Source organism: Phocoena sinus, chromosome 9, assembly GCF_008692025.1.
Source record: "Phocoena sinus isolate mPhoSin1 chromosome 9, mPhoSin1.pri, whole genome shotgun sequence".
Taxonomy (NCBI): domain Eukaryota; kingdom Metazoa; phylum Chordata; class Mammalia; order Artiodactyla; family Phocoenidae; genus Phocoena; species Phocoena sinus.
In genome coordinates, this window is record NC_045771.1 from 54618422 (window position 1) to 54631632 (window position 13211).

Genomic DNA, 13211 nt, shown 5'->3' on the forward strand with positions numbered 1-13211 from the left:
CCACATGTGATAGTTCCAAGTGCTCTTTTTCAACTATTTGGTTAATTTTTCTTGAAAAACATGAATTTAAAGTCCTATATATAAGATATATTAAATATCTTTAAATAGGATACAAAGTTCAAATTTTGAACTCCTGAAATAGTTTATATTTTTTGTTTAGGAAGTGACTTTTCTCTCTCCTCTGACACTTAGACTAATGACCTAGGTTCGAGTGCCCTATCTTTTATGATTTGTGAATAAATTATTTTCAGATAACTTTGGTTATATTAGCTGTGAAATGTAATTCTAATATAATTAATATTTGTTAAATTCTTTAGTGTCTCAAAAAGTATATTTGTTATTTCATGGATGGTAACTGATCCAATTAATAAGGAAAAAGTCACTGACCTTTAAGAACAAATAGACCATTGATCTATTAACTGGAGTTTCAAAAACTTCAGAAAAAGCCCTTGAACAGCCTTTAAGTTATAGGTGAGACTAGATCTGTGATTTGTATCAGATTTTCCAATGTCTTCCTAATTTTAATAGTACAGGTATAATCTAGTATTATTTCGCCCTCAGAGAGAAAGAAGATTCTTAAGTTTTTTATTTATGTACTGTTTCAAGACGGCTTTCTTAACGCTTGCCTTGTATGTCCATGTCTCTTCATTTTTATAAACCTATTTTATTTTGTTTTATTTTATTTTGGTCAACTGGTTAGAAACACAGAAATATTTTTGGTAGTTGTTAATTCTCCAGGGCTAAAGAAACAGGATATTTATCCTCATTTTAATCTTTAGAAAAGAAATTTTCCTCTACTTTGCAAATGATGCTTCAATTAAGGACTTCATTAAACATAACTCATATATTCTTCATTCTTACTGAAGCTTGCCATTTTTGAAAAAGAAAGTATCGGATGAAATAACATATGCTGAAGATACTGCTAATTCAATTGCACTTCTGGGTGAGTTGAGATGATAGGCCCTACTGACAAGAAGGAAATAGCTCTTGCACAAAGTTTCACTAAGGATACTTCTCCAAATCTAGGCTCTTCTCTTGTTGGGAATTAATCACAGTGTGCTTGGTGACGTTTTTTGTATTATCTTCTACTCGGGTGTTTCATGATACCAACAGGATTTTTTGTTCCTTAATTTTAAGGACTGGCAGATACTTATTTGCACTTATTTGCCTTGATGTTATATATTTAGTTTGATGAAATGTTTGGGGACATTTTTTTTTGTAAATCAGAAGTATGTGTTCCTCTCTTTCAGTAATCACAAAAATATTTTCATCTTTGAACTCTAATCATTGCTTGAACCTAACTGATTGCTGGAATTGTTAGCAATTCTAACAATTTAGCAAGGGCCAAATTGTTCATTAAATAATTTAAAGTCTTAAATAAAATCATAAAATGGTGGGATATTGGGAGCTTTAGTATAATATACATAACGATGCCTGTGTTTTTGTATAAAAAATATGAAAAATATTATAAGCAGGTTTCATATTTGGGTTATTGCTCAGTTTTCTAGAGAAAGAAAATAATAATTTTTTAGAAATGAGATCAAACACTATAGCTCCTTGAATCAGCCCCTGAGACATAACAGCATGTTCCCAAAACAAATCCCACATTAAATTTATGCTTATTAATTTAGGTCTTTGTACAGGAGAAATAAAAGATACACAAATGGCCTAACAAATTAAAAATAAATATTTACTGAATAGTTATGTTCCCAGCATTATACTCCATACTGAAAGATGATAGAAACTAATATAAGTAAAAGGCATTTAAAATTTTTAACATAGACACTAACACTTTTATGTCTAAATAAATTTCATAATCTTCAACTGTAGATACTTTGGGAGGAATTGTTATGGCCTAAAGTTGGTGAAGGTATCAAGGAAATTAGAATAAACATGGGGAGTTAAGTAAGATGACCTTAAGGAGCAGGAAGACTAGAAACTAATGGGAAACTTTAATTCTGTGAATCTCTCATCAGTGGAAATTTACAGTGAGAAGCCAACCTAGAAGAGGATATGATAGTATTAACAGATAAAAAGTGTAGGTTTGGTTGATAACATTTAAAAAATCTCTGTTGCCCTTATTATTTGTAAATATGCATTTGTATAATAAATACATGGAGCTTTTTTACTGTGTCAGTCTACTCTTTGCTGAATGCCTGCCTACAGAACATATTACTGTCTCATTTGAGGGCAGTATGAACTCTTAGCTTAAAATGAACTCCTTTCACTGATTACTTACCATAAGTACTGCTGCTCTGTCCCTCATTTTTTTAATTGCTGGAACCATGAGTTTAAACTAAAATAATTGTTTGTAGTACAAAGTTTTGAACAAAGGCTATTCATTTTTAGTAACTTCCAGTTTCTACTACGTACTAGTAAATTATATTACTTTTTCTTCTAAATGATAGATATTTCTGAATTAAGAACAGGATTCTGGAAACATATGAAGGAAAAAGTTGGTACTCTGCCCTGAGATTATAAACAGGAAACTATGAGAGATGATCTAAACCTACAGGAACTAAAAGGGTGGTGAAGCAGATGAGAAACCTTAGAATTTCCCATAAACTTGAACGTTTGGATAGTTTTATTAGAAAAGTTTTGTTGTTCCTGTTGCCTAATTTTTTTCAAAACATAGTGAGTTTTCACCTTCAAAGGATGGGTCCAAAAAAATTAAGAGAATAATCTTGAACCTATCTTTTTTTTTTAAGTGCTAGCTTTTGCTGATAGATTCTTCTCAAGCTAGGGTGAGCCTTTCCTACGTGCTCCCTCCTTCTGTCTGCTTGTTTCCCCACCCACTGGCTACCCCCAGAGATAAACATTATGCAAAGCCTAATGCAAAACACAAGTCTTCAAGGCACACCTAATTATCTCTTTCCCTCAGAGAATCCAAGCAGATCTGCTTCAGTCCTGAAGCTGATATTCCTGACTCCAGTTGTCCTCAGGCTCCCAGAGGACATTCTGGATCATTTCCAGAATCCTACTGATCATTTTCAGATTCTCTTAGGGATCATACTTGTAGGACTTCACCAGAGCAGATACAATCCAGTTTGAAATATAGGCTGAAGCCAATTCAGAAGTAGTTTAAATATGACTGAAAAGGAATATTCCCTATCCTCCATCCCCACCGCAATAACCTGAACATAAAACTATTACCTGCAGGGCAAAGACTGCCTAGAAACTCACTGTCTTCCAGTCTGTCAATAAACTGAGGGAGCAAAGCTCACTTGGAACTTCTCTAAGCAAAGGATGCATTATTAGAGGCAACAGATTACTGACTCTCTAGTTAGGGAGGAAAAGCTCACTTGGAACTTCTCTAAGGAAAGGATGCATTATTAGAGGCAACAGATTACTGACTCTCTAGTTAGGGAGGAAAAGTCTCAGCCCTTTTCTCATACTAATGCATTTAATTCTCACAGCAATCTTTAAAGTGGTAACTATTGTTATACCATTTTATAGATGAGAAAACTAAAAGACAAGTTTATACAGGTAGTAAGTGGCAGAGCCAGGATTTAATCTTAGACAATCTAGTTCTAGCATTTATGCTGCTAATTACCATTCTTTTCTTCCTGGGAAGGAGAGACTGAGTTGATTGAGGGGCCAACTGTTACAAGGATAGATATTCAGGGTGTTTTGTGCATGCATGCGCACGCACGTGTGTGTGTGTGTGTATAAAATTACATGATCCAGTTTGAATCTCTGATGATATTTTTAATCATGTTACTAACACTGTATGCTTAAAACTGCAAATAAACTTATGGCACTGTTGTTGAATAGCATTTGTTTATCTTTCTGGCAGGTGACTTAATGATAATACCAAGTTCTGAATTGAGGATACAAATTTGTAAGTGTATTATTGACTTTTATCATGCAGAACCACCAAAGCAGCATATTACAGGTAAAGTTTTCAATAGTCTTTCAGTAATAACTTATGTCTTTATAAAATAGAACAGTCTTTCTCATTTCTCTTTGAACTTGGAAAGACAGAGTGGGATCATAAATGCAATACATCGGGCTTCCCTGGTGATGCAGTGGTTAAGAATCCACCTGCCAATACAGGGGATATGGGTTCGAGCCCTGATCTGGAAAGATCCCAGATCTAGGCCACAACTACTGAGGCTGCGCTCTAGAGCTCATGCTCTGCAACAAGAGAAGCCAGGACAATGAGAAGCCCACGCACTGCAACGAAGAGTAGCCCCCGCTCACCACAACTAGAGAAAGCCCGCGTGCAGCAGTGAAGACCCAACGCAGCCAAAAATAAAAAATAATTAATTAATTTTTAAAAAGTAAATAAATGCAACACATCAAAACAGTTCTTTTGGTAGTCCCAAACTCTTCAGTCATTTTAAACAAAAAAATTTATGTATTTTTTTCAACTTTAGATTTTTATTCTGATGCTAAATAACAGAATTTTTAAAGTCATACCCAAGTTAGTTTAATTATAATTATTACTATTCATGTTATTTAATACTGTTGATAATATTATTATTTTCTAACATTTATCTGTCCCACCCAACTAGATGTTAAATTCCTAATGCTAATAACATTCTCTACCATGTTTGGAAAAAGAGTTCTGCATGTTACAGCTAAGGGATCATAATATATAATGATAAAATGAGTCACACTGAAATGGGTGGTATCAAGATAGAGGGCACTTGCAATGTAGAGGATATAATGTTACTTAGGACATACTTCCTACCTTCATAGTTTCTGTAATTCATAATCAATCTAGGAAAGGAGAGAAGATATAAAATACATTTTTAAGTTATATGTTCCTTTAAATGGGTGGCAATAAGACTGGTAGAAAAGAAAGCTAACTTATGAATAGGGAAAAATGGGAGGACATCTGAAGTAGAGAAATGAGTAAAGACATTATTAACTGTCAGATTTGAGCTATTGATGAGATAAACAGGAGGAAGTGTTTGGTAGATAGTAGACATTGGATACTAAAAGCAGAGACCAGAAATACAGGTTTGAATTTCACCCAAATAGAGATGAAAATTGAAACCATCAGGATGCTTGAGTTTTCCAGGAGATAAAGCATGTAAGCAGCAAGGGACCAAGAACAGCAACATGGAGAGTGCCCATATTGAGATCTGGGGAAAAACAAAACAAAACAAAAAGCAATCCAAAGAAACTGGCAATGAAGGAAGGTTCAGAGAGGAGGAGGAAAAGCTAAAGACTGCCATGTCTTGTGTGCCAGTGAATGAAATGTTTGATGAGGGAAGTAGTGGTCTCAGTGTCAAATACTGTAGAGGCTTCTGTAATTGAGGAATGAAAACGCCAACTGATGTGATATCTGAAAAGTTGTAGTTCATTTTTGGCAGATCTATTGCCATAAAGTGGTCAGGGCAGATACAGGACTAAAGAATGAGAGGATTGTGAGAACAGAGGCAGTGAATGCAGACTTATATATTAAAATCAGATGGAGAAGAAAAAGAAGGAAGATGGAGAACAATTCAACTGGTAGCAAAATCAAAGAAGATATTTGGTTTTGTTATTTATAATTTTTAGGATAGGGAAAAATGAAGTTTTCCCCTATAGGCAGAGGAATAAGAAGCTAGTACATGGAAAATTGGAGGGTGAAATTCCCAAAGAAGGCATGAGAGGATGGAATTAAGAGCACAAGTTTAGGGTTAACCTAGGCAATATATACACAGTCTTTTTAAAATAGAAAGAAAGGGAGACAAATGATGTATAAGATATGACAGAGGAGTTAAGGTGCAGAGAAGTGAGGTTGATCTTAATTTGACCAGGCTCTGAAAATTGGGAATCTTAGGCAATGCTCTCACTAGCTGTCACACAGTTGGTTTCAGGTGATGGGCATGGCTGGATAGCTGGGACCACAGCTGAAAAGTCCTCAGTAGAGCAATAGTAAGAGACGTAGCCCTGGAGACAGGAATCAGGTCCATGAGCCTTAATATTACTATATCCTTCTGTAGAAATGTAAACTCAATATATAAAGATACAGTAAGTATAAAGTACATTTTGGTTGGTCCATGCATATGGACCATTATGGCTATTATGCAAATAAAATCATGATTTGGGAAAATATAGAATGAGAAAAGGCTTACAATAAAATCTTTAGTGGCTGCAGTTGAATGTAAAATTCTGCATATAGTATATTGTTAAAGTTATATGCATACATTAAAAATATCAGTAAAAAATATACCAGATTTACAATAATCTGTAACATAGTAGCTGCTTAGTAGATATCTATTGATCAAAAAAAAAAACAAAAGAAATATACCAGAATGTTAAGGTTGTTCTCTCTGGATGGTGAAATTCTGCAACTTGTGGTTTTCTCTTTATATTTTTTAAATGCCTAAAGTGAGTAGCTAGGGCCTTACCATAGAGAACCCATCACAGGAGTGGACAGGGCCTTGTCCAGGGCTAAAGATCAAATTCAGAAAGACAAGACAAACTGACAGACATCTCAGAACTATGGCAAAGTTAAAGAATCTAGTTGGTCTCAAAAGTCAAGAAGTCAGGGAGGTAGATAAGTATATCACTAAGAGAGAAAATAGCTGCGTCTCACGTGAGCAGGTACCCTCTGCTGTGTATTTAATCTCTCTAGTTGAGTGTAGTTGGTCAGGTACCTGTGCAGCTGTATCAAAGGAGAGGTGGTGTTTCTCACAGGCGCTACAGCAGAAGGAAATTATTATAAGACATGTCGCCAAGAATCAAACTTCCCTAAGATACCATTTTCACTAGCATTTATCAGAACAGCATTATATTTTCACCTCTTATTTCATCACCTAATTATGGTCCCTTGAAAGCACTAAAGTAATGTATTGACTTGAATAGTGAAAACATTTAGTATTTTTAATCATGCCATTTTCCTTTATGGAAAGGTATATCTAGAGAAAAGAAATATTGTTCTTTTTTAGAATTTAAGATATGCCTCCAACTCTGCAGTCCTATTTCAAATGCTACACCAGGGATCAGCAAACTATGGACCCTAGGCCAAAATTGGCCCTCTGTAAATAAATTTTTATTGGAACACAGCCATGTCCACTTATTTTTGTATGGTTTATGCCTGCTTTCATGCTATGGTAGCAGAGTTGAGTATTTGAGAGAGAAATCTTATAACCTGCAAAGCCTAAAATACTGATACCTGGCCTTTTATAGAAGTTTGCCAATCCCTGTGCTATACCATCTTAACATGCCATACACTTTTTTAAAGTTTTTGTTGTTGCTGTTGTTTAATGTTTACTCATTCTTTTGTTTAATGTAGATGATTACTATGTGAAATAACTGTACATATTTATTCACTAATTGTTGTTAGGTTACCAGCAGGCTAGTTCATCATATAAGATTAAAATGGCTGAAGTTGGAGGATTGGCAAAAACAATGGTCCAGTCATTGGTGTTGTTTGAAAATCAACTTGTTGAGAAACTTTGGGTACTTAAAACTCTACAACATCTCTCAGCTTCTGGTTTGTATATTATTGTACATATTTGAACACTTCATTCTCAACTATTTTTGTTTTTATCTAGTAATGTCAAGGCTGTACAGCATAAATAATTTTAAAATTTATTTTCAGAAGTTAATTGTACTTTAATGGTGAAAGCACAAGCAGCCGGTGCAATCTGTGCTCACCTCAATGACCCAGATCCCTCTGGACAGCTTCTATTTCGTTCATCCGAAATACTTTGGAACTTATTGGAAAAATCTTCAAAAGAAGAAATCATACAACAGCTTAGTAACTTGGAATGTTTGCTGTAAGTATATGTGGTTAGATAGGAATTTTTAGCCTTAAAACGATAGCCAGTGACATAACTAAATTTTTTTAAAAATTTATGTTCAATTAGGCTTTTGATTCATGTAATGGCTATGTTTCAGGACATTTTTTGTACCATAGTATAAATGCATCTGCACAATAACAAGTCTTTTTTTTCTATGTGGAAGGCTTTTAAAGTAGCTTGTTAACAAAACTAAATTATGTCCTTGAGTATGTATAAAGTAAAATTAGATATTTAAAAGAACTATTTCATTTGTTCATTCAGTAAACCCATTTTTGAGTACGTACTGTCTTCCAGATACTACAGTAAGCATTAGCAATAAAATATGAGTGAGCCTTTGAGTTACTTATTCATATATTCATCAAATAATTATTGTCTGCTCTGTGCCAAGTTCAGTACTAGGCTGTGGAAATACAACTGAAAACAATACAGAAATGGTCTCTGCTTTCACGGCACTTGCATTATGTTAAGGGATAGAGACAAGTAAATAGGCAACTAAAAGAGAGCATACTAAATGTTATGAAAGAGATTACTGCAAGGTCCTTCATGTTCTCCTGAAGATGGTGGATCAGCACAGTTTTGTTTGCAAGCAACTGAACCCCCAACCCAACTGATTTAAACCGAATAGGAAATTTTATGGGCTCATGTAACTACAAAGTCAAGGATAAAACTGGTTTCATGTGCAGCTGTATTCAAGGCTCAGCAAATATCAGGACTTGGGCCCTCTTCATCCCTCTGCACTATTTTCCACGGTGTTGGCTTTAGTCTCAAGATCCATATGGTAAGACCTACAAAGTCTAGCTTCACATAATCACAACCCCAAACCAAGCAGAAGATAAGACTTGCTATTCCAAAAGCTCAAATGAAATCCTTCTAATTGAGTCCCTGTTGACCCTTAGGTCTGGTGTTGGCCATATGCCCATTTCAGAGTGAGTTACAGTGACAGAAAGAAGGAATGCTCTAACTCGCTTCCTTTTAGTGGAAGGCAGCTTTACAAGACCAAAAGTGGGTAAAGAGTGAATGCCTAAATAAACATAAGGGTACTATTATCACAAGAAGGACAAGTGGCTCCTAGAAGATAACACAACAAATGCCCATTGTACAGGGAACCTGACCCAGACTTGGAGAGTTAATCAGCACTTCCTAATAAACCCTAATCTGGTATCTGAATGATAAATGTGACTTAGCAACACAAGAGTTCTGCATGCAGAGAGCATCCTAGACAGGGGAACAGAAGTGAAAGAAGAATTTAGCAAAATCAAAAAAATTGAAAGAAATTCAATATAGTGAGAGCAAAAACTACAGGGTGGAATAGTAAAAGATGAAGCTAACAATGTTAGCAGGGACTGTAACATGAAAGACATGATAAGCCTTGGTAGGGAGGTAGGACTTTATCCTAAGAACAAAGAAAAGGCTTTAAGTATCAGTAATTTTAAAAAGGAAAATGACGTGATTGAATCTTTATTTTAGAGCAGTCACTTTGACCACCAGGTATAGATTGGACTGAGGGATTCTTATCTAGTCCCTCAGAGAACTAGAGGCAGATTTGTATAGAAAAGATTAGAAATATTTTGAAATGAGTAGTAAAATGTAAAAAGGGAGATTTTGTTGGTAGACACTTAGGTGGTATTTCCATAGAAAGATGGCTTTAAAGATATGACTTCACTTTTTAGGGCTTTGAAGAAAGTATTTAAAAATCTGTTTACAAGAGGTTTTAGTAATTATGATCGTCAGCTTAGAAATGACATATTAGTGATCACAACAATTATATCTCAAAATCCTGGAGCACCAATGATTGTAAGTATGAATCAAATTGCATTTTAATTCTAATTGTGGAAGTGGTGGGTGTGGGGGGAGGAGGGAGTCCTGAACTATGTTGTAACATTTATGTACTTTGTTGTAATGCCAAGTTATATTGTAATGTCATTATGGTCACCAGTATACTTGCACTCTACCAGTTATTCTTTGCATCCCTTTGGAAGGTTGAGATCCTTCTCATGTATTATAATTTACTCACAAATATAATTTACTCAGCTGGGCATAAGACCTAAATAGACATTTCTCCAAAGAAGACAAACAAACGGCCAACAGGCACATGAAAACATCCTCCTCATTGCTAATTATTAGAGAAATGCAAATCAAAACTACAATGAGGTACCACCTCACACTGGTCAGAATGGCCATCATTTAAAAGTCTACAGAAAAACAGGGACTTCCCTGGTGGTCCAGTGGGTAAGGCTCTGTGCTTCCAATCACAGGGGGCCCAGGTTCAATTCCTGGTCGGGGGTAGGGGAACTAGATCCTGCATGCATGCCATGATGAAGAGTTCGCATGCCACAACTAAGAGGTCTGCATGTCACAACTAAAAAGATCCCACATGCCGCAACTAAAGATCCAGCATGCCCCGGTGAAGATCCCACGTGCTGCAATTAAGACCCGGAGCAGCCAAAATAAATAAATATTGAAAAAAAAAGTCTACAAAAAACAAATGCTGGAGGGGGTGTGGATAAAAGGGAACCCTCCTACACTGTTGGTGGGAATGTAAATTGGTGCAGCCACTATGGAAAACAGTAAGGAGGTTCCTCAAAAAACTAAAAATAGAGTTGCCATATGCTCCAGCAATCCCACTTCTGGGCACATATCAGACGAAGCTATAATTTGAAAAGATACATGCACCCCTGTGTTCATAGCAGCACTATTTACAATAGCCAAGACATCAACAGATGAATGGATAAAGAAGATGTGGTATATATATACAATGGAATACTACTCAGCCATAAAAAAGAGTGAAATAATGCCATTTGCAGCAACATGGATGGACCTAGAGATTATCATACTAAGTCACACAGAGAAAGACAAATACCATATGATATCACTTATATGTGGAATCTAAAAACAACACAAATGAACATATCTATGAAACAGAAACAGACTCACAGATACAGAGAACAGACTTGTGGTTGCCAAGGGGGAGGGGGTGGGGGAGGGAAGGATTGGGAGTTTGGGATGAGCAGATGCAAACTTATATCTAGGATGGATAAACAGCAAGGTCCTACTGTATAGCACAGGAAACTATATTCAGTATCTTATGATAAACCATAATGGAAAAGAATATGAAAAAGAATATATGTATAACTGAATCACTTTGCTGTACAGCAGAAATTAACACAACATTGTAAATCAACTAGACTTCAATAAAATTTTTTAAAAAACCAAACAGTCATGGAATTTATACTGTGCAAATGGGGAAAACGTCCTACATAGCTTCCTAGTCAAGGTTGCAATGTGTAGGTGGGCCTATGTTTCTGTGGAAGCCCCTGGTCAGTCAATAAATTCTCATTAGCATCCTTGCAAACATTCAGGTGAATTCCATGAATGTGAGTCAATAGGAATAACATCTTCTCACTTTAAAGAAACCATATGGATCTTAAAGTAGTAGGAATATATAGTCGCAAACTCAAAAGCCCAAGGTTTGTCCCTATAAATTCTCCCTAATGTCCGAAGTCCAACTAGGATATCTCTGTCAGGAATGAGTTCCCTCACGCTGAAATGTTTTCTGGTCATTCTTCAGGGCTTTTCATGTTAAGTAGGAATTGTTTGTTGTCTCTTGACCAAACCTTTGACATATTTGAGAGTGGTTGGGGTCAGGGTGGGGAGCCAGGGGGTGTTTAAGAAGAAAAGCTGTTGAAAATAACTGTTTTCTTCCCTTCTTTCATCCCTTGAAGGTATAGATAATGAATTACGTAAGTTACTTCTAGCCGTACGTTTTGGGTTCTTACCAAATTTTAAACAGTATCTTGTAAAATGTTCATAGAATAATGTAATATTTTTTAGAACCTACAGAAGTACGTTTAATATTAAATAAATTAAAAGTTTATCTGGCTATATGCTTTTATTTTCTTTCTTTCATCCCTTATTATTAGTGCTTTATGAACTCAGATGAATGACAAGGAGAGTCTGATGAAAAAATACCTACATATTAAGTAAATATGGGCATCTGTAACTTAATTTCCATATAATTAATTCATCCTTCTGTTTATTTTGTGTATTTATATTAGGAGTGTGGCTTTACCAGGGATTTGATATTATTTGCAACCTTTAATGAAGGTAAAAACCATAAAACTTTCAACTTGTAATTACCTTAATGAGTCATACATCATTTCAGCTTTTATTTCACTCTGCCTTTTTTTCCCCTCTCACAGTTAAAAACCAAAATCCTTTGGTAAAAGGTCTTAAGTTTTCTAATTCCTATGAAGATTTTGAGTTGAAGAAATTGCTATTCAATATAATTGTGACCTTTTGTAAAGATTTATCTACTATACAGGTAAAAAGTAATCAAAATAAAAATTAAAATTGTCTCACTTTGTAGTATAACGTTTTAAAAGCCACAGCTGCAAATCTTTCATCAGCCCATATATTACCATAGAAGGTAACAAACTCGTATTCACTGGAATTTCACTTTTTCAAAATGTCTCTTATCTATTAATGAACAGTGAATTTACCTAAATTTAAACCACATAAACCAAGGAAAAGCAGGAGAACCGTGGAGATTTATATATTTAGAGCTCCTGAATAAGAGAACATAAACTGAAAGAAAATCCATATAGGACCACCCAGCCTAATAGTCTATCTTTGACCATAGTAATGAGGGATGATTTAATGCTGGAGGAAATTGCTCATCTCTACGCTGCCCATCTCAAACTGTATGAACCTGCTTTTTCTCCACACAGATCTAACCTCCTTATGTACATATTTTTATTACCCATGAATTATCTTAATACTTTATATCCTACATAAAGTATGGTATAATTTGAAGAGCACTGGAAATGAATTTCACTTCTGTCTTATTGCCTACTAGCTGTATGGTCTTGGCAAAGTCACCTAAACTTTCTGACGCTCAGTTCCTCCTTCTGTTGTGAGACTGAGATAAAGGCTTTGTAAACTATAAAGCAACAGAAAAAAATATACTACTTACTAACAATTCCATTAGTTTAGTTATTACTGCATTAATTGAAATTTCATTTTAGTCTTAAAACTCTTTCAAGTTCCAAGGGAGGATTCATTCTATCAATTTCATTAGTGATAATATAAATGTGGTATAATATGGTGGTTAAGGCTTTAGTCAGGTGGAATCCAGTGCTGTCGCTTTCTAGCAATGTGATATTGAATACATAGTTTAGCGTCTCTAAATTTCCAGTTATCTCAACTTCAAAGTGGTCAAAACACCTATCTCATGGAATTATTATGAGGATTAAAAGAGCTAAAAACAATTTTTTTTGGTAATGCCACTTTGAAGAATATACTAAAAAATGCTCAGAAAAAAACTGTCTTTACAGTTATAACTTTATTATTCATATCAAAAACGTACACTCCATAGAAGCTAAATGTATTTTCTGAAATGCAATATAGAAAATCATTCAATAGAATATGGTTTATTATTATTGTGGAGTATTATATAACTATTAAAAT

The 13211-nt window shown here is 34.9% G+C and overlaps 1 protein-coding gene across 4 annotated transcripts in view; it reads left to right on the plus strand.

Moving 5' to 3' along the window:
* The window catches only part of CFAP69 (cilia and flagella associated protein 69), a 69590-nt gene that overhangs the window by 18722 nt on the left and 37657 nt on the right, over window positions 1-13211 (plus strand). For all 4 annotated transcript variants that reach the window (XM_032644041.1, XM_032644038.1, XM_032644039.1 and 1 more), the window contains exons 5-11: window positions 867-943; window positions 3797-3895; window positions 7286-7435; window positions 7544-7721; window positions 9416-9539; window positions 11801-11849; window positions 11945-12066. In XM_032644041.1, the coding sequence (XP_032499932.1) occupies window positions 867-943; window positions 3797-3895; window positions 7286-7435; window positions 7544-7721; window positions 9416-9539; window positions 11801-11849; window positions 11945-12066 (799 nt within the window). The remainder of the gene's footprint in view (window positions 1-866; window positions 944-3796; window positions 3896-7285; window positions 7436-7543; window positions 7722-9415; window positions 9540-11800; window positions 11850-11944; window positions 12067-13211) is intronic.